Source organism: Pelophylax lessonae (assembly GCF_965119305.1).
Source record: "Pelophylax lessonae genome assembly, chromosome: 2".
Lineage (NCBI taxonomy): Eukaryota > Metazoa > Chordata > Amphibia > Anura > Ranidae > Pelophylax > Pelophylax lessonae.
The window spans coordinates 561,863,731-561,885,418 of NC_138769.1; the positions used below are offsets into that span (position 1 = coordinate 561,863,731).

Here is a 21,688-nt window from a genome sequence, read left to right on the forward strand (position 1 = left end):
GGCTCGGGAAGTAGCCATCATTCTAAGCTGGGCAGAACGTTTTGTTCCAGCTCTCTCGGCTGTGCGTATTCCAGAGGTGGAAAATTGGCAGGCAGATTATCTCAGACGACCAAGGAGAATGGTCACTTCTTCTGGAGGTGTTTTATCAACTGTGTCTCCGGTGGGGAACTCCAGAGGTGGATCTGTTGGCCACTCCTCTCAGCAGGAAGGTGCAGAGATTCGAGGCAAGGTGTCAGTATCCTCTAGCCAAAGCCAAGGACGCACTGGTGGCTCCTTGGGGGCATTACCATCTCAAATACGCCTTTCCCCCTCTCAAACTTCTGCCGAGACTTCTGCGAAGAATCGAGACAGAAGGAATTTCGGTCATCCTTGTGGCCCCAGACTGGCCTCGCTGGTCTTGGTATGCTGACCTGGTACAGCTGGTCACCAATATCCCTTGGTGACTCCCTCTCAGGGAAAACCTGTTGGCCAAGGGCCGATCTTCCATCCTGCTTTACAGTCGCTGGCCTTAATGGCTTGGCTGCTGTTTGAGAGGACTTGGTCCTCTTTGAGGTTGTATTGTTTTCAGGTGAGCTCCAGTTCTGGTTAAGCTCCATGTTACCTGGTTGGCTAGGTTTAGCCTTTGGGAATTTTTTTTGCTGGGTTTGTTTCCCACCCCTCATGTTTGACACAGCTTTGGGACGTCCCAATGGTAAAGTACATTCTGGAGCTGTGTCTGTCAGTGAACGAAATAGAAAATTGGATTTTTGTCTTATCGTAAAATCCTTTTCTCTGATGTTCATTGACGGACACAGCACTCACCCCTCTATTGAGTTGAGTTAGTTTTTCTTCTGACACTGCTTGCAACAAAACTAAATGCCTATAGCAGGAAGTGGGAGTATACTCCCTGGGACTGCCCCATAGGCGTGGTAAAGCTTTTTCCTGCCTATTGTCTTACTCCTGTAGGGCATAACCCAATGGTCAAGAAGATTCTGGAACTGTGTCCATCAATGAACATCAGAGAAAAGGATTTTATGGTAAGACAAAAATAAAACATTTTTGCTAGAAAATGACTTAGAACCCCCAAACATTATATTAAGCCAAGACTGGAGAATAAAATGGCGTGTGATTTGAACACTGTTTTCATTTGCGGGCACGACTTGCGTATGCGTTTTCTTTTGCGCGCAAGCTGTCGAGGACGGGGGCGCTTTCAAATTATTATTGATTTTTTTCCTATTTATTTTATTACATTTTTTATTTTAATACTGTTTAAAAAAAAATAATAATAGTAATCTGATCACTTTTTTTGCTGTCACTAGCAATTACAGGTACCCTTTATGGAGGGACCCCTCCACTGCACTTCAAAGTATTCAAAATGCCGAAATCGACATTTTTGAATACTGACCTTTTTTTTTTTTTTATCGGCGCCATTGGCAGCCGAGTAAACCGAAAGTGACGTGACGTCGCTTCCGGGTTACATGATCGGAAACCCATTCGAAGCCGAATCCGGCTTCGTTCAGAAATCCAACCAGCCGGCGGATGTGCCGGCTAGTTGCTCGGGTCTCCCGGTGGGATGGGAGAATCGGGCAGAGCCATGGAAGGCAGCGGGAGGGGGGCGACGTTCCCTCCCGCTCGCTGGGATAACGGCAAAGAGTCTGCTGAGCGGCATCGGCTGTTAGCTTCTGAAAGCCGACCTCTGGCTCTAAAAAAACAGTACCGGGTTGATGCCTGCTAATGCAGGCATCATTCCGGTACAACCACTTCTGCAAGCCGACGTTGGTGCGTCGGTTTACGGGAAGTGGTTAAACAAGGATTATAGACAACATTGTCTATAATCCTTGTATGAACCTTTATGACACTAAATAGAATTGTAAAAGTTTTTATATACTTCACGAGGCAGTGTCTAATATACTTTAGAATGTACACCTAAGGTCCCATTCAATTTTATTGTTATGTATACAGTATCTCACAAAAGTGAGTACACCCCTCACATTTTTGTAAATATTTTATTTTATCTTATCATGTGACAACACTGAAGAAATGACACTTTGCTACAATGTAAAGTAATGCGTGTACAGCTTGTATAACAGTGTAAATCTGCTGTCCCCTCAAAATAACCCCTCAAAAATGTCCAACTTGGGCCCAAAGTGTCAATATTTTGTGTGGCCACCATTATTTTCCAGCACTGCCTTAATCCTTTTGGGCATGGACTTTACCAGAGCTTCACAGGTTGCCACTGGAATCCTCTTCCACTCCTTCATGATGACATCACGGAGCTGGTGGATGTTAGAGACCTTGCGGTCCTCCACCTTCCATTTGAGGATGCCCCATCGATGCTCAATAGGGTTTAGGTCTGGAGACATGCTTGGCCAGTCCATCATCTTTACCCTCAGCTCCTTTAAAAAGGCAGTGGTAGTCCTGGATGTGTGTTTGGGTTCGTTATCATGTTGGAATACTGCCCTGCGGCCCAGTCTCTGAAGGGTGGGGATCATGCTCTACTTCAGTATGCCATAGTACATGTTGCCATTCATGGTCCCTCAATGAACTGTAGCTCCTCAGTGCCAGCAGCAATCATGCAGATCCAGACCATGACACTCCTACCACAATGCTTGACTGTAGGCAAGACACACTTGTCTTTGTACTCCCCACCTGGTTGCTGCCACACACGCTTTACACCATCTGAGCATAATACGTTTATCTTGATCTCATCAGACCACAGGACATGGTTCCAGTAATCCATGTCCTTAGTCGGCTTGTCTTCAGCAAACTGTTTGTGGGCTTTCTTGTACGTCATCTTTAGAAGAGGCTTCCTTCTGGGACGACAGCAATGCAGTCCAGTTTGATGCAGTGTGTGGCGTATGGTCTGAGCACTGACAGGCTGACCCCTCACCCCTTCAATCTCTGCAGCATTACGTCTATTTCCCAAAGACCAAAGATCTCTGGATATGACGCTAAGCACGTGCAGTCAACTTTTTTGGTCGACCATGGGGAGGCCTGTTCTAAGTGGAACCTTTCTTGTTTTACCGCTGTATGGGCTTGGCCACCGTGCTAAAGCTCAGTTTCCGGGTATTGGTCATCTTCTTATAGCCTAGGCTATCTTTATGTAGAGCAACAATTCTTTTTGTTCAGATCCTCAGAGAGTTCTTTGCCATGAGGGGCCATGATGAACTTCCAGTGACCAGTATGAGTGAGCGATAACACCAAATTTAACACACCTGCTCCCCATTCACACCTGAGACCTTGTAACATTAATAATTCACATGACACCGGGGAGGGAAAATGGCTAATTGGGCCCAATTTGGACATTTTCACTTAGGGGTGTACTCACTTTTGTTGCAAGCGGTTTAGACATTAATGGCTGTGTGTTGAGTTATTTTGGGGGGCAGCTAATTTGGACTGTTAGGCTGCATTCACACCTAAGCGTAGCGTTTTCGCGCGATTGTTACCGCGATTTTAAGGCATTTTTTTCAGGCGTTTTTTGAGGCAGGCATTGACATCTATCAAAAACGCTGGTTATCAGCCCAAAAAGAAGCTCATGTACATTTTTCAGCTACAGGCATTTTGCTTCAAGTGTTAAAATGCTGAGATGTGAACAGGGGCCATTTAAATGAATGGGGTTTTACTTGTTGGGCGTTTTGGAACGTTTTTTTTTTTAGCGTTTTTGGAGCTCAAAAATGCCCAGGTGTGAATGAAGCCTTATACAAGCTGTACACTTACTACTTTACATTGTAGCAAAGTGTCATTTCTTCAGTGTTGTCACATGAAAAGATATAATAAAAGATTTACAAAAATGTGAGGGGGTGTACTCACTTTTGTGAGATACTGTATACAGTTTCTTGGTTAACATGCTAGGAAGGCTGTATTGTATCTCTTTTTCCAAACTGTTCACATAAAAACTTGAAACACTCTGATTTGCATTTTAATCTCTTAATTTTTTGTATAATTCTGACTATTTTTAAAGAATAATTGCATGTTCCATTTAAGCAAATAAGGCTTTTCGAATTGCCAAGCCTGTTCCCTCTCTGGCAGTACAAACTAACCTGACATAGGCTTCCTAGACCTATTCCACCTTTTTCTGCATCATTGCTCACCCCAAGTTAGTTTGCCAGTACTAGAGGGAGTAAAGTTGGCCATAGATTAGTAGAATTGCAAATGGAAATTCTTAGGAAAAGAATGTTCTCAGAAAGTTTGTTTTTTGAATTATTAGTGGGTTAAACTGACATTAATTTTCGACCACAGTGACTACAAAATTCCAAGGAACAGGATGGAAAATTATTCTTAAATTATCTAATTTCTAGCAGTTTGTGTTTTTTTTTTTGTTCAGTAAATTCCATTTGTTCCATAATATAATGTTAAAAGTAAATGAAATCTTTCAAACAACATTCCATTGTTCTGAGAATGAACTTTCATATGAATTTTTCTAATAATGTTTGTTCAAAATTCGATCTATCTATGGCCAGCTTAAGCACTGTACTATTTCCACAAAGGGTAGGGTGTTGGAAAAGCAATTTCTGCAACATAAAGATGAACATATATATTTAAAAGTAGCAATATGTATGCAGCCAACATTTTCATGCAGGTATTCTTTAATCAGAGTCTAATGCTATGTAGCATTGAATGTATAAAATGGCAGTATATACTTTTTTTTTTCAGAAATTGTTGCATTGTAAATAGAGTTTAGATCAGGGGTGTCCAATCTGTGGCCCATGGGCCGCATGCAAACCAAGACGGCCGTGAATGCGGCCCAACACAAAATCGTAAACATAGTTAAACATTTTTGGGGTGGAGTTTTAGGTAAAAATGCGTTTACACTTAGCAAACACATGCGGCTGAAGAAAAATTTGACACTGTCTTTTTACTGGACTTTGAAAAGTATCTCCCACTCTTCACAATCTTGCCTTGTTCGTGTCATAAGTTTTTGGAACCCCCCTTATTTATGAGCAACTGTTTTCAAGAATGAAGCACACGAAGGGCAAAGTTAGAACCAAAATATCTGATGACAACTTTGAGAATAAATTGAGAATAGCTACTACGACCATGGAACCAGATATTGATGTGTTAGTTTATGAAAAACAGTGTCCAATATCGCACTAGTTTTATGTTGCCCTCCTTTACTTTTATAATACAAAAAAATTACAAAATAATGAAGTTTTATTTTTCAGATAGGTACTAGGGATCGACCGATATAGTTTTTTCAGGGCTGATTTTCTGACTACCCTTCAGACTGATAGCCGATATTAGCTGCTGATATTCTGCACATTTAAAGTTTTTATTTTTGCACTGGCGTTTTGAATTTTATTTTTTGATCACTTTTATTGCTGTCACAAGGAATGTAAACATCCCTTGTGACAGTAATAGGCAGTGACTGGTACTCTTTATGGAGGGATCTGGGGTCTGCAAGACCCCAAACCCCTCCTCTGCACTTAAAAGCATTCAAAAAGCCAAGTTTGGCTGTTTTGAATACTGTCATTTCTCTTACGTCGTCTGACAGTCGCAGCCCAGTCCAATCAGCCTTCACTATTGGGTAATGGCAACCTTCAGCAGGAGTAGCTAGGCAGTGAAAAAGATAATACAACCAGACTTTTACACTTGACACACCCCTAGGGGCTGTCCCTCATACATTACCCTGCTCACCTCATCCTATGCTTTCAGTTTTTTGCTGCCTAGCTTCAGGAGTAGATCTAGGTTACCCAGCTGAGACCTACGTTTTTTTTTAAATTTTCTTTGAAAGAATTTTGAAGTGTTTTATTTTATTTCCTTCATTCACTCACTATCGCCAGTTAGTCAGGGGGATCCCTGGAGGACTACAAGCGACAGCAGAGCAGGGCCTTGCACTGGGTAATATAGACCCTTATGGTGTCCCAGCCTGCCACCAAGCGTCGCAGGTCTGCGGTGTCCCCAGGCCTCGCCACGACTGTGCCCCTCTGGATGGGGATGAGCCTGCGAAGATTCTTTGCCGGGATGTCTCAACTTTGGTACGCCCTGTTTTGCTAGTGTCCCTTCCTGGCTGACGGCACCCCCACTTAGGGTGGGAGGTGTTTCCTGTCATGGAGAGGAGCCCACGAATCGTGGTGTGGTGAGTGATGCTACCCCCTTGTCCTCCTAGGTGGCTCTGAGGAAGAGGCTGAGCCATCTCATCGGATTATGGACTAACTTATGGACTACTGCTAACACTGGAGCAACTGAGCTTGATATGATCTTTTTTCACCTGAGTTTGTGAGTAGCCATTTTATATGTTGCATGAATAAAGCCTATTATTGAGGATAATGCGCTAGGTCGGTGCGCTCTTTCTTTGTTTCTCTTTGCCTCTAGTACCGTTGGACTACCCCAGTCCGTTTTGGGCAGCAAGACCTTAGCCATCTGAGACGCCAGTTGTGAGTCCCGTGGGGAGTGTGGTTGGGGAGCTTGGATTCTAAGCGCAGGAGAAGGGTGGTATCACCTTATTGTTTTGTGGCCCACTCCTAGGGGATGGCAGACATTAAGGCCTCTGTATTATCCCCATGCCCGACCGTTTTCTGATCTGGCCCCGCTGGGGGCGCTATGCGCACTGATTGAGAGAGTGCGTGGGGGAGTGTGGGGGCTTGCGTCATGTCTGGGGGGTCCCTGGCAGCTATCCCTGTGGTGGTCAGTGGTTTTGTGCGGTCAGAACCAGGAGCCGAACTTTCGGCCGCCATTCTGGGTAAGGCCTCACTGTGTGGGCAGCGGACATTTTTTCCTGCCCTTTGGTGCCGTTCAGGCGCCATCTTGGATTTGGGCAGCTGCCGTGTGTGGGCAGCGGCCATTTTTAATCTCTCCTCTCCCTTACTGATAGGCAGACAGGGCTGGGGTAGCCGTAATGTATTACATCACTTCCCTTTCTTCACTGCAGCAGCGCGTGGAGGTCTGGTACAGTACGCTGTGACACTGGGGGCTAATTTTTGCTTTTTTCCCTGGCATATTTCCTGCAATACTTTCCTTTCTCTGCTCCAGTTAAGTTTACAGTGGGTCTCTATCAGCGGTGTGGATTTGCGGTGGGAACTGTGGGAACCGCCGATTTAAATGGCCAGTGTCCCAAAAAATTTTTTTGTGTGCATATGGACTCACAGGACAACAAATTCCCTCCAGACCTGGTTGGGGCTTCAGGGACACCTGAATCTTCTTCCATGGCCTCCTTATCTGCTGCGCTTGCGACTTTAGCGTCTAAGGTCAGAAAGCACTGCTCAAAAACGGCCGATGCCCTCTCAGTCTTCTGACTCAGAGCCTGACTTGCTTGCCATGGACAACGTCCCCCCTGGAGGGGTCCCTGTCCTCGCATTCAGAAGGGGAAGAGCAGTCTCCCTCCAATACGGCGCGGGAACGCGCTATGATGGATGCACTCATTTCTTCTGTCAGGAGGACCTTAAATATTGTAGAAGAACCCTCTCAGTCAGGTAAGCGGGTTTCTTTCGGGTTCCGCAAGGCCCAGAGGTCGGGTCAGGTTTTCCCCTGTCCCAAGGAGTTTCACGACACAGTGAACGAACAATGGCGTTACATAAAACATATGCTGACAGTACCTAAGCGCTTCCAGTACCGTTATCCCTTTGCGGATGCAGTTGACAACCGCTGGACAGTGGCGCCTAAGGTGGACCATACGGTTTCTAGATTAAACAAGTCCACACTAATACCCGTGGAGGACTCCCCAGTTTTTAAAGACCCGGCAGACAGGCACACGGAATTGCTTTCCCGCCATATCTTTTTGTTGGCGGGTTCCCTACTCAAACCGGTTTTCGCTGCTGTGATGGTGTCTCAGGCGGTCACCGAATGGCTCAAGGAGCTGAAGCGCATCCTGGTGGTGAAATTGCCCCCCCCCTGTGGCCCTCGATCTGGTGAATCAAATGGCCCACGCCGTATTGTATCGATGTGATGCGGCTTTGGACGAAACTCCTTTGGTTGCAAGGCTGTCTGCGGTGGGGATCGCTATCTGTCGCATTATGTGGCTAAAGAGTTGGTCGGCTGACCACGTCTCCAAGAAAACTGTGTCAGATGTCCCATTTATGGGGAATCGACTTTTGGATGAATTGATCAAAAGTGTTACGGGTGGAAAGAGTACCCTACTGCCCCAAAATTCTAGGGGTATACAGCCCCGCCCTCGGAGGGGTCCTTCCTACAAGGCTTATCGGGGGTCCTTTCGTGCCTCAGGGTCACAAGACAAAGGTAAATCCTTCAAGGTCCCCGGGGGGACCAAGAAATCCTGGTCTGGTAAGTCCAAGACGGGTCAGTCCGGCTCGGCGGCCCAGTCCTCCTCCGCCTGAAGGGACGCCCTCACCCGTTGTAGGGGTGGGGGGACGTCTGCGTTACTTTCAGGTACCATGGTTATCCGAGATTCGGGACAGATGGGTGTCCCCCGACCGTTTAAAAGATCTCAAGGGGGCATTGCATGGTCTGGTTGCCCAAGGAGTGATTGTGCCAGTCCCTCAGCGGGACAGGTTCCACGAGTATTATTCCAACCTGTTCATGGTGCCCCGAAAAGAGGGCAAGGTGCGTCCAATTCTGGACCTCAAGTCCCAGAATCGATTTGTGCAGGTGCAAAAGTTCAGGATAGAGTCCATCCGCAAGGTGGTGGCATCCTTGAGTCCAGGAGCCTTCATGGCCTCCGTCGACCTAAAGGATGCTAATCTGCACATCCCGATCTTTGAAGGTCATCAGCGGTATCTTCGCAGTGGCCGAGGAGCACTTTCAGTTTGTGGCCTTACCCTTCGCTCTTGCTTCGGCTCCCAGGATGTTTACCAAGGTCTTGGCTCCGGTGTTGGCTTTGCTGTGCCTGAAAGGGATTGCAGTCATCGGCTACCTGGACGATCTCCTATTGAGGGTGCACTCAAGTGCATCTCTGTCGAGCGATCTGTCGGTTACAGTTCAGATGCTCCTGGAGTTCGGTTGTACCATAAACTTTCAGAAGTCAACACTGACCCCATCACATCGTCTCACTTATCTGGGTATGGCCCTGGACTCAGTCCAAGGGAAGGTTTTTCTCCCTGAAGAGAAGCTTCGGACCCTACGGAGCGAGATTAGGTCCCTCAGGGAATCCGATCTCTCCTCGCTGCAGACCTGCATGCGGGTCCTGGGTCTGATGGTCTCGGCCTTCGAGGCCGTGCCGTTTCCCCAGTTCCACCCAAGAACCCTGCAAGCAGAGATTCTTGCCAGATGGGACAAGTGGCCTCTGTCTCTAGACGAGAGGATATCTCTAAGCCACCTCACGAGGGAGGACCTGTTGTGATGGCTCCTGTCTCCCACCTTGACACAGGGCAAGTGGTTTCTGCCTCTATTGTGGATGGTGCTCACCACGGACGCCAGCCTGTCGGGCTGGGGGGGGGTCCTGGACACGCTTTGTGCCCAGGGGACTTGGTCGGCGGAGGAACCATTCCTGCCTATAAATGTCTTGGAGCTCAGGGCGATCAAGCTCTGCCTTTTTCATTGGACGACACGGCTACAGGGTCGTCCGGTCCGGGGTCAGACGGACAATGCCACGGCGGTGGCCTATGTCAATCACCAAGGTTTGGTGCCCGGGCGGCCAAGGAAGTGGCCGAGATCCTGTCTTGGGCCAAGACCCACGTTTCAGCGATTTCAGCCATCCACATTCCGGGAGTGGAGAACTGGCAGGCGGATTATCTCAGCCGCCAGACCTTGGACCAGGGGGAATGGTCCTTACACCAGGAGGTCTTCCGCCTCCTGTGTGGCCGATGGGGAACTCCGGAAGTGGATCTGTTTGCCTCCCGTCTCAACAAAAAAGTAGAAAGGTTCGTGGCCAGAACCCACGATCCTCTGGCGGCTGCCACGGACGCTTTGGTGGTGCCTTGGCACCAGTATCGGCTGCTCTATGCCTTTCCCCCGATCAAACTGTTGTCCAGGTTCCTATGCAGGTTGGCGTCGGAGCAGGTACAGGTAATTCTGGTGGCTCCGAAATGGCCTCGCCGGTCTTGGTACGCAGATCTCGTGCAGATGGTCGTTGAGCCTCCCTGACGGCTTCCGCTGCGAGACGACCTACTGTCTCAAGGGCCGATCTTCCATCCTGCTTTACAGTCTTTGTCTTTAACAGCGTGGCTGTTGAAAGCCAAGTGCTGGGGGACAAGGGTCTCTCAGATGCTGTCATTCCTACCTTGTTGAAGGCTCAGAAAGCTACCTCTAGGAAGATTTACCATCGTACCTGGAGGCCGTATATTGCATGGTGCGAGTCGCCAGGGTTTCATCCCCGCTCCTTTTCGGTAGCGAGAGTTTTTGGCCTTCCTGCAGGAAGGTGTGGATCAGCATTTAGCGTTGGCCACTATAAAGGGTCAATTGTTGGCCTTAACCATCTTCTTTTAGCGTCCCTTGGCGACTAATTCCTTGATTCGCACTTTTATAAAAGGTGTTTGTCATCTAACTCCCCCGAGGAAGGCTCCATTGCCTCCGTGGGTCTTGAATTTGGTTTTGTCTGTTCTACATCGGCCTCCCTTTGAGAATATCAGGGAAAGAGCTTTGCCTGTGTTGTCCTGGAAAGTTGCCTTTGTGGTAGCTGTCACCTCTGCCTGCAGAGTGTCTGACTTGGCGGCGTTATCTTGTCTTTCACCTTATGTGATTGTTCATAGAGATAAATGGTCCTGCGACCCAATCAGACTTTTCTTCCCAAGGCGGTATCTGCCTTCCATCTTAATGGAGATATTGTTTTACCTTCGCTTTGTGCGAGGCACAAACATCCCAAGGAATTTGTCTTGCATTCCTTGGATGTGGTCCAGGCGGTCAGGGTTTACCTGGCTGCCATGGAGTCCTTTCGGAAGTCTGATTCCCTGTTTGGTTTTTTGGTTCGGGGTTTAGCTCCTGTTGAGCATTTGTTGCCCTGTTGGCTCGGTGGAGTTTTTGTTTTTTCCTCTGGCCCGGTTGACACGTTGCCTTTTTTTCTAGTTGGTTGCGTCTTCCCACACCTCATATCTGCACTGCTTTGGGACATTCCAATAGTGAAGGCTGATTGGACTGGGCTGCGACTCTCAGAGGACGTAAGAGAAAATAGAGTTTTTGTAAGAACTTACCGTAAAACTCTTTTCTCTGAGTCCTCTGACAGTCGCAGCCCCCCGCCCCTCTGATTTTTTCTTGGGGTTGATGCCTTCCGCTACTGCTTGCTACAAAACTGAGAGCATGGGATGAGGTGAGCAGGGTAATGTATGGGGCACAGCCTCTAGGGGGTGTGTCAAGTGTAAAAGTCTGGTTGTATTAACTTTTTCACTGCCTAGCTACTCCTGCAGAGGTTGCCATTACCCAATAGTGAAGGCTGATTGGACTGGCCTGCGACTGTCAGAGGACTCAGAGAAAAGAGTTTTACGGTAAGTTCTTACAAAAACTTTTTTTTAACCACTTCCTTATCGCTGGATGTCATATTACTTCCTGGGCTTTAAGTAAGGATATCTGAATGATGCCTGCAGGTGCAGGCATCATTCAGGTATAATTTGTTTTAGCTGGCGATTCCCTGCACCGTAAGAACAATCATAGCGGCTGTTCAGCCACTTGATCGTTCTTACAGGCGCCGGGAGGGGACACCTCCCCTCTCCCGCCACCCTCCGGTGCTTCTACCAGCTCACCCGTGCAATTGGCGAGCTGGAGAAGGAATTCGCCGGCGGCAGAAGTACACCATAGAGAATGCCGAGGACCATATGGTCCCCAGCAGTCTCCATGACTCTCAGAGGCCTGGGCGCGACGTTATGATGTCACGCCCGGCTCGGCAGTTGTCAATACTGCCGTAATCTCGGCTGGATAGCCGAGATTGTGTTTTTTTTTTTTTTTTTAGGCTTTGTAGCCTGTAGGAGAGATCTGAGGTCTTATTGACCACAGATCTCTCTATAAAGAGAACATGTCATGCACTATTCCTATTACAAGGGATGTTTACAAAGTGCCTCGATCCCTGCATGCTTGCACGCAGAAGCGAACACATGCGTATGTCACGGCCACATATGTAATCAGCGTTCAATCCATACATGTGAGGTATCGCTGCGAACGTTAGAGCGAGAGCAACAGTTCTAGCCCAAGACCTCCGCTAACTGTAAACTGGTAACCTGTAAAAGTTGCCTATGAAGATTTTCAAGTTTGCTGTCATTCCACCAGTGGGCAATTTTAAAGCATGACATGTTAGGTATCTATTTACTCGCCATAATATCATCTTTCACATTAAATGAAAAAATGGGCTAACTTTTGTTTTTTGTTATTTTTAATTTATAAAACTATTTTTTTCCAAAAAAATATTGCTTTTGAAAACTTTCTGCGCAAATATCGTGTGACATAAAAAGTCGCAATGACTGCCATTTTATTCCCTAGGGTCTCTGCTAAAAAATATATATGTTTGGGGGTTCCGAGTAATTTTATAGCAAAGAAATTATCATTTTTACATATAGGAGCGGAGTGCCAGATTTGGCCCGGTATGGAAGTGGTTAAAATCTGGCGGTACAACCACTTAAAGCAATATAGGCAAGTTTGTGGCCGGTACCGATGCTTCAAAAATGTTAATATCGGCCACACCCATAATCGGTCTATCCCTAATAGGTACATTATCGATATCATTGATCGTTAACTTGCAATTTCCTGACTTTTTCTGCTTATCAGCAATCCTTATTTTTAGTGTATTTTATGTGTGGCCCAAAACCTTTCCATTTTTCTAATGTGGCCTAGGAAGGTCTAAAGGTTGGACACCCCTGGTTAAGATAAAGATCATTCATTTTTAGGTTAATTTGGTTAGAAATATTGACTTTGTAAATTTTTTAATAAACATTCATTAAAGTAAGCTTGTCTTAGAAATGCAGGGGCTGCCATTACTGACTGCTTACGGCAATGCTAGTTATCTGATGACTTTGAAGGTCCTGGGAGTCTGAGTCCCTGAGTCTTCTGAGTATTGAAGTAAAAGGTTAAGAATAACAGCCAGGCGGCTAGCATTTTTAAGAAGAAATATTTCAGCATGGCAACCTACGTTATTTCTCTTATGGCAAGTTTCCTTTAAAGAATACTGTCATGCCACCTTTATAACATGCAGAAATTGAGATTTGGGTGGGAGGATGTTCTGAAGTTTATGCAGCCAGTAAAAGCTTATGGCCTGACAACTCTGAACTTCGAACTATATTTTTAGTTTTGTGGCTTTTTGTTACTTTCTACTTAAAGGTAAGCAGTCCTGATTCGGACCGCAAGGACAAGAAGGGACCTAATTACAAAAAGAGGAAACGTTCCCCTTCCCCTCCCCCAAGTGCAGAAGCAAAGAAGAAGAATGTCAAGAAAGGGTAGGGTCACTTTCTACCTGCTCGTACTTTATTACTTTTTAAATAGTCGGCTTAGTGCTTCTTTGCTGGTAGCTACTCCACTTAGAGTCTCTCATGCGATCCTGACCCACTCCCACAAGTGATTCAGAGGTTGCCAAACAGATGGTTCTTTTGGGGAATTTGGGGGAATTGCCAAAAAGTGAAGAGATTCTAGTTTAGAGACTAACAAATAGTCTGCGCAGTCACAAATAAATTGCAAAATTCTTTATTTACCACCTACCCTTAGTTCTGACTCACTTGATTCTATAAATACAAGAGGGGTCAGGGAAAGCAGAAAAACAGAAAGGTATACAACCCCCCCCTTTTTTTTTCTTTGCCATAATCGGGCCCTCTGTTGGTGGGAGGATCTGGACTTGGTGTGACAACCTTTATTCTCTTACCATCCCTTTCTCCCCTAGTCCTACCCAACCCTTTTACTACAGCTTGCTTTAGCTCCTCTTTTAAAAGCAGAACTTCACACAAAAGGGGAAGTTTTGCTCTCCCTCCTCCCCCCTTCTTCTCTACATTTGGCACTTTTTTTGAAGGGGGGGGGAGGTAGCTGATTTTGACAGGTACCCTCTACCCCACTTATGGTCAGATCGGTGTGGCGATCTGAGAGGAACTTTAGCCTTTCCCCGCAGTCTTCTGTGACACATCACAGGTCCCAGAAGACTGCGGGACCATTCACAAAGCACATTTAAAAGCCGGCTGTGGAGCCACAAGACTTCACTGCTGATTTCCCTTATTGAAGATGCTGGCACCTGTACCCGAAGCCGATTGAAGAATCGGCTTGGGTGAGGACAGCGCTGGATCCAGGGACAGGTAAGTTCTTTTATTAAAAATCAGCAGCTACAGTATTTGTAACTGTTGACTTTAAAAAAATTTTTGTAATACTGGAGCTTCTTTTTTTTTTTTTTTTGGATCATCTCATGTTTGAAATTATTAAAAAAAATTTATGAAGACACATTTTTTTCCTGTTTTTCAAAATAATCAAACATGGCATGTAAAGTTGTATAGTTCTTTTTCCTGGAAAAATACTGTTTTTTTTAAAAAAAAAAAAAAAAAAAAAAAACAATAAAAATGTATTAAATGAAAAAATGGTTGGTTTAGAACCAGTTTTAGTTTTTACGTTCTAGATTTTACACTTATTATTAGAGGTGCACCGAATGGATTTTGGTACCGAAACCAAAAATTTAGCAGGATGCGCTTGGCCTAAAACTGAAACTGAAAATGACAGTTTTTAAAAATATATATATTTTTATGTATAATTGTATTATTTTCAGCTTTTTAATTATTATCATGAATTTAAATGAATATGAATTTATGCGTTTTCTGCGCCATTATCGGCTACCAATGCCGATCACACCATTTTTGGCCGATATGTTTAGGTCACTGAAATTTTGATGCTTCTTTACCTATTATATCCTACTTACTATTTTTATAGAATACTTTTTTTACTTTCCTTTAAAAAAAAAAAAAAAAACACTGTACATGTGCTTAGAGTATGGTTACCTAATTTGAATTACATGTACAAATGGTAAAAATAAACAGGGACGTACCTTTTCACGTTGCAAGGATAGAGTATGGGAAGGATTAGAACCCTAGTCAAATTTCTGTTTGCTGTTTGTGTTCTTGCTGGGAGCTAGGATTATCACAAAGAAAGGTTTACAGTTGTCACAAGAGCAAGAGGTTAGGGGAATACTTCCATTGGGGACACCCATTCGGTGAAAGTTATATGGGAATTTCCCCTGACTTTGTAGAAATTTCCTCATGTCTTGTGGCACCTCCAGGATAGCAAGTGAAAGGAAATCTCCCTAATTGGACAGAGACAGCAAAAATAAATAAAAAAATATGACAAGGTTTTTAACTCTATCCAAAATTTGAAAAAAAAGTTTAGGCTATATATTATTTTTAATAGAGTTGGATCCTTATACTGTATGTACAAATGGTACAGTTAAACAACACATGCTGTACAGTGCTACCGTACATTTTCTTAAAGCCCAGCTTCAGGATTTCAGCAACCGCCATTACCCCGAACTGCTGGTATGAAAAGAAAACAACTATACAAATGCACCACATTACCTGCCTGAAGCCGCAGTCATGTGACAGTGCCAACCCAATTATTTTCTTGTGTTTACTTCCCGGGGTACTTCAGATGGCTTCATCACTGCCTACTTGATGTGGACATCTCCTTTAGGTGGAAGCAACACTTCCAGCAGCCAGGTCCTCTCTCTCATAGGCTCCCAAATGGAGAACTCACATGGGGCGTTGAGGGGATCAGTGCTCAAGAAGATAACACACAACAAGCTTGGCACATTGACATTAACTTATCTGCCATCTGATCTTGTGATGATCTTGTGTATTTTATTTGAATTTGTAGAAAGAAGTGTTACCCACTGTCAGCCATCCATAGTACAGGTTGTTATTCAGTTGCAGGTTGGAGAAAACAGGTGCTTATTTTTAAAGAAGTAAATGTGATATCCACCAGTCATTCACTGCAGGTGAATCATTCTGATGCACGTGTTTTAAAATAGTGATTGAATCAACTGCAGTGAATGATTGGTGAAAGTCTCAACTGCTTTATAAATTTGCCTGTTAATTTTATTTGTTCAGTGAGTTCTTTATTTATGAAAGTTGCTGCTTTTCATTAGTAATGTGTCCCATGTTACATTACAGTAGATGTTTTTCTTCAGCTGTGGGCTATGCATTTCTCTATACAAATGACTGTGATCACTTGGTATAACAGTAATCATTCTTATAATTTCTAACATTCATACACCTAGACCCTCGACTCCTTACACTAAATCCAAGAGGGGTCATCGCGAGGAGGAACAGGAGGATCTGACAAAGGACATGGATGAACCTTCACCTGTGCCTAATGTAGAAGAAGTAACCCTGCCCAAAGCTGGTAATTGTGTTTTCCAGAAGACAAAGCTTTATAATTCTCTTCTGACTAGAATGATGATTATTTATATTTTCTTTCCAAGTCAACACCAAGAAAGATTCTGAATCTGCCCCAGTAAAGGGAGGCACTGTGACTGACCTTGGTGAGTAAGTATGTTGAGGTTGTTGTGTGACATGAAGCAGTAGTATTTTTCCTATAGAAAACTATATCCCTACCTTTAGATATTTGTGAATGTTGAACCCCCCTGACCCCTGAAAGCATGGTGAAACACCCAGGGTGGGCTGACATGTCATCTCAGGGTGTAGATCACTTATAGTGGGATGTGTAAACAGATGGGTCCCAGTCACTTTTAGGTAAAACAAAAAAGTAAATTATTACTGTCCATGGAAGAGGAAGGTAATGTTACAAATGTTCTAGGTTAAAGCCGAACTCTTTTTACTTCAAATGTCACAGCACAGGAAAGGGGCCTTTTAAGTCGGATCAGACACATCTGTGTTTGGAATGCCTCTGTAGACAATCAGTTTAGCGACCGGCCTCCATTGGACTCCATCCTGCTTCCAGACAGGGACAGCTTCCATATCCAGACACATTCAGATCTCTTCAGGCAGACAGACCTGAATAAGCAGTTCCAAACACATGCACCCTCCCCAGGCAAAACCTAAGGGAAAGAGAGCTGGCATCAGCTCTCCCAATTATATTTACCCTTTCCTATGATGCACTACTGACAAAGAGACTCATAGTAGTTGGCTGGGAAAATACATGCATATTCACAATTTAAACCCACTGTTTGATCTCACAATAATGCCTGAAGTAGTGGTGCCACATACTGACAGTAGGGAGAACTGACACCTAAGCTGGAGTTAGGGGGAAGCTGACCAAGTCAGACTATAAGTTGACATTGGCTAACTGCAGCCATGCAGACTAAATTTAACTAAACACTCCTGCGTGCGACAGGCTGGCTACAAAAACAGCAAGCTTCTCTTATCGGCTCCTTTTTGTCTGGTAAATATACTATTATGGCCTCATTCACACGGGTGTACGTAAGCGTACATTCTTGCTAAGGGCCATGTTTGCCTGCAAAGGATGCACAGGTGTCCCGTGTATCCCCATGCAGGCAGTCCCATTCATGTCTATTGGGACACAGCCGCTGCTCCTAATTTGACTGTGTGAGTGTCGGTGCCCGAATGGGCAAAGTGCGCAAACATGGCCTGTCACATGGATGTATACTTAAGTATTCTTCTTTGAACAAGGCTTAAATATACATATTTTGTTTATTGTGATGGTTTATGCACACAGCAGAAAAAAAGTAGTTTCTCTTTGGTTCATTGACGGACACAGCTTCTTATCTTCTTGACCATGGGGATATACTGCCCTCTACAGGAGTAGGACACTAGGCAGGAAAAACCTTGACTACGCCTAAGGGGGAGTCCCAGGGGGTAAAAACACCCTCACAGCTATAGGCACCCAGTTTTTTTCTGTCTAGTTAGGAGTACAGACCTAGGTCCTTGCTGGGATCTCTGGTCCTGGCAATTTTTTCCCTTTAAATGGAACTTTTTCCTATCTTTGTTATTTTGTTTCTGTGAGAATCTACAATCAACTGGCGGACTGAGCGACGGACTGGATAATCTAGACCCAGAGGGTTCCCCCAGTCTAGCCAGCGAGGGCACAAGCTTCAGCTCCGCGCTAGGTCGGCCGCGACATAGCCCCACTGGACAGGGGATGACCAGCGAGCTAAACGTCTCGCGAGGGCGCATACCACCTGGCCTCGGCCTGAGCAACAGTATTCCTCCTGGCCAACAGCCTCCTCATTCTGATGGAGCAGTGGTCTGTCAGGAGCGGTGCCCACCCTGTTCCTGGTATGGTAAGTAGCTGTCCACCCTCTTCCCCTGGAGGGTTTTGGGGTGGACGTGGGCCCCCCCTGGGACAGTGGAACCCTCCCTGGGATGGTGGGACCCTTGGGTTCCCCCCCCAGACCCTCTAAAATTTTGGTGGTCACTGTGGGTCTTTCGGCCAACCCCCCGGGTGAGGTTATGAGCTGGCTCTTGCCACAGGCTCTTAAGGGGGGCTTGCTGGAGTTGCTACTGGCTGGGTTTTTCCTGGTGTGCACCGGGGGGGGGGGGGGTTGAGCAGGGTTCCCCACCACCCTGGGGGTTAGTGACTAGGGCAAAGATGTCCTCTGGGTTCCCTGCTGCAGTTGTTGGGCTGGGGGAGCAGTTAGTTTAGCATCTGCGGTTCCAAGACTCACGCGGCTGGATCCGGCCAAAAGTTTAGGTCGCTGCTTTTCGACCTACTGGTCGGGAACTATGTGGGGTGGCCCCAGTGAGGATAGCTGAAGCCACTACTCTCCGTTTGGACATCCGCCCTCCCCTCTGCTGCCCCTGGGTGGTAGGCTCCGCTGAGGCTCGCGCCCAAGTGGCTGGGCATCCACAAAAATTTAGGCCGCGGCTTGTGGCCTACTGGGCTATGTGGCCAGCTTGGCGCCTCCCTTGGAAGAGGTGGCGCTGTGGGGGCGGTTTATTTTTTGATGGCAGCCATTGTGTGGGGCACCTGCCCCTTTTTAGCGCTGCGGGACTATCAGTGTACCCTGCCTGCGCGTCCGCATCATGGTGGGCGGCCCCCTTTTAAGGGGGCTATTTCCTATCATGCGGGCCTCTATGGAGGGGCTCGGAAGGGCGACCCCCCTTGTTTTTTGCGGGGTCCAGTAGGTGGTCCATTCGTGGGCCCTTGGTCGGCATCCCCTTAGCGGGATCGCAGTTGGCTGCCCTCCCCTAATTGTTATGTTTTTCGGGTGAGCTTAGTATTTAGCGCCCCCCGCCCTACCCTGCCTCAGATCCTGAATCTGTTTTGGCAGTCGCGGATGCGAGTCACCCTACTGGGTGTGCGTCCACGCACCCTGAGTGCTCAGATATATGATTCCTCTGCTCCTCTAGCCACACATAAAAAGGCGCTGGTGGATGCATTGATTGTGTCAGTGCGTGAAACTTTAAAAATGGAGGGTGCGGCTGATGCTGCGTTGGAGGCACCGGTTCGTTTTGGCACCCACAGGCCCTCTAAAGCGGCAAGTGTGTTTCCCTTTTCTGTTTACTTTCACAACATTGTCGCAAAACAGTGAGGTTGTCCAAAACGCACTCTTGTGGTCCCTAAGCGTTTTGCTATGCGGTATCCTTATGAAGATTCCCTGCTTAGAACGTGGACAGTCCCACTTGTAGTGGACTCACCAGTTTCCAGGTCAAATAAAGCTACCTTAATTCCTTTTGAGGAGTCCCTGGCTTTTAAAGATCCGGCTGATAGGAGGGCAGAAGCTCTGGCCCACCATATGTTCACTGTGGCTGGTTCGGCACTTAGGCCGGTATTTACTATTGCCCTGGTGTCGCAAACTCTGACCGAGTGGGCTAAACTTTTACGCCGGGACCTTGAGGGGAAACATCTTCCCCCTGTCTTTGCGGAGCTGGCTAATCAGTTGGTCCAGGGGCTACAGTTTATCTGTGATGCCTCTTTGGATGTGGCTCCTTTGATTCTAGGCTGCCTGTATCAGCAGTGGTCCTTTGGCATATTATCTGGCTGAAATGCTGGTCTGTGGACCAGACTTCTAAGAGGCCTTATCTGATCTCCCCCTTGTAGGTGATCTCCTGTTTGGAGCTTCCTTGGATGACATCATTAAGGGTCTCACAGAGAGTAAGAGTACTCTTCTTCCGCAGGCTACCAAGCGCAAGGAGCCCTGTCGTAGATGTGGGCCATTCTTCTCGACTTTTCGTCCCTCAGGGTCTCAAGACAAGTGATCAAAGCCTTTCAGGGCCTCCACCGGAGGTTCCAAGAGGACCTGGTCTGGCAAGTCACAGGCTGGCTCTTCCAGACCTGCGGACAAGGCTTCCTCTGCATGAAGGGGCGACCTCACCCGTATCTGGGGTGGGGGGATGTCTTCCCTGGTTTCCAGATCCGTGTACCTCCCTGGTACAGGACAAAGTCATTCGGTCTGAGTACAAGATCGAGTTTCGATTTCATCCTCCGGAAAGGTTCTTCCATTCCAACCTGCACTTGTCCCCAGATCGCTTACTGGGTCTCTTTGGGGCAGTGCAAGACTTATTACTTCAAGGGGTGATTGTTCCGGTTCTGACTTCGGAAAGTTTTCAGGGGTTTTACTCAAACCTCTTTACAGTTCCCAGGAAGGAAGGCAAGGTACGTCCAATTCTGGACCCCTAGGTGCTAAACTGCTTTGTACGGGTACAGAAGTTCCGAATGGAGTCTAATCGCACGGTAGTGACGTCCCTACATTAGGGGGATTTTCTCTCTTTCTATCGAAATCAAGGACGCCTACCTTCACATTCCAATATGTGCTGTTCACCAGCGCTTCCTCTGCTTTGCCATGGGCGAGGAGCATTATCCGTTTGTGGCGTTACCGTTTGGTCTTGCCTCTGCTCCTCGGGTCTTCACAAAAGTGTTGGCCCCGGTGTCAGCGGGGGATCGCGGTACTGGGGTACCTGGATGATCTTCTTCTGTGAACGGAGCCTCTGACGGCTCTGATGGACAACTTGGAGACTACTCTGCGAACTCTGAGGGAGTTCGGTTGAATTCTGAACTTTCAGAAGTCTGCTCTGGTTACGTCCACAAAACTGGACCATCTGGGTCGGACTCTGGACTGGGCCTCAGCCCGAGTTTTCCTTCCTCTGGAAATATTCCAGACATTGCAGGAGACAATTCAGCTTCTGTTGTCCAGCAGATGGTCATCCCTCCGGGCTTGCATGCAGATGCTGGGCCTGATGGTGTCTACCTTCGAGGCGGTTCCGTTTGCACAGTTCCGCACGAGATCTCTGGAAAAAGAGATTCTGGTGAAATGGGACAAGAATCCATGGTCTCTAGAGGTGGCTTCGTTTTCCGGCACTTAGACAGGGAAAATCCTTTCTCCCCCTGTACTGGATGGTTATCATCACAGATGCCTGCTTGTCTGGGTGGGGAGGTGTCCTTGGCACAGATTGTGCTTAGGGGGTCTGGACTCTGGAAGAGTCCAGACTGCCAGTTAATGTACTGGAACTCCGAGCGATCAGACTTTGTCTGGATCATTGGACAATTCGTCTCCAGGGGTGTCCAGTACGTATTCATTCAGAAAATGTCATACACCAAGGGGTACAAGAAGTGTCCTGGCGGTTCGGGAAGTAGCCGGCATTCTAAGGTGGGCAGACCAATTCGTTCCCGCCCTCTCTGCTGTACATTTTTTTTTTTTTCATATTTTTTTTTTTAAACATAAAAGAGAGAAATACAACATTCGCATAACAATGAATACTCAATAGGTTCAGATAACCATCAGATACAAAGTGCGATGCCAACAAAGGAGTTTAAAGGAAGATACAGATAGAGAGTGCAAGCCAAAGTTGGCAAAAGGCAGAGATATACATAGCAAATAATGAGTGGCTGACGGTTATGCGTTGCTGTACACTTTTCAAGGAAGGTACAGAGGTTTGTGGCACAGTCTCAGGATCCCCTGGCTGATGCCAAAGAAGCATTCTAGTGGCTCCAGACTGTCCTCGCCGATCTGGTACTGCTGGTC

General features: G+C 46.5%; 1 protein-coding gene across 5 annotated transcripts in view; it reads left to right on the plus strand.

Annotated features, from left to right (window-relative positions):
• SMARCC2 (SWI/SNF related BAF chromatin remodeling complex subunit C2) overlaps positions 1-21,688 on the plus strand; it is a 209,476-nt gene that overhangs the window by 86,677 nt on the left and 101,111 nt on the right. For all 5 annotated transcript variants that reach the window (XM_082245457.1, XM_082245459.1, XM_082245460.1 and 2 more), the window contains exons 8-10: positions 13,108-13,223; positions 16,025-16,149; positions 16,229-16,288. In XM_082245457.1, the coding sequence (XP_082101583.1) occupies positions 13,108-13,223; positions 16,025-16,149; positions 16,229-16,288 (301 nt within the window). The remainder of the gene's footprint in view (positions 1-13,107; positions 13,224-16,024; positions 16,150-16,228; positions 16,289-21,688) is intronic.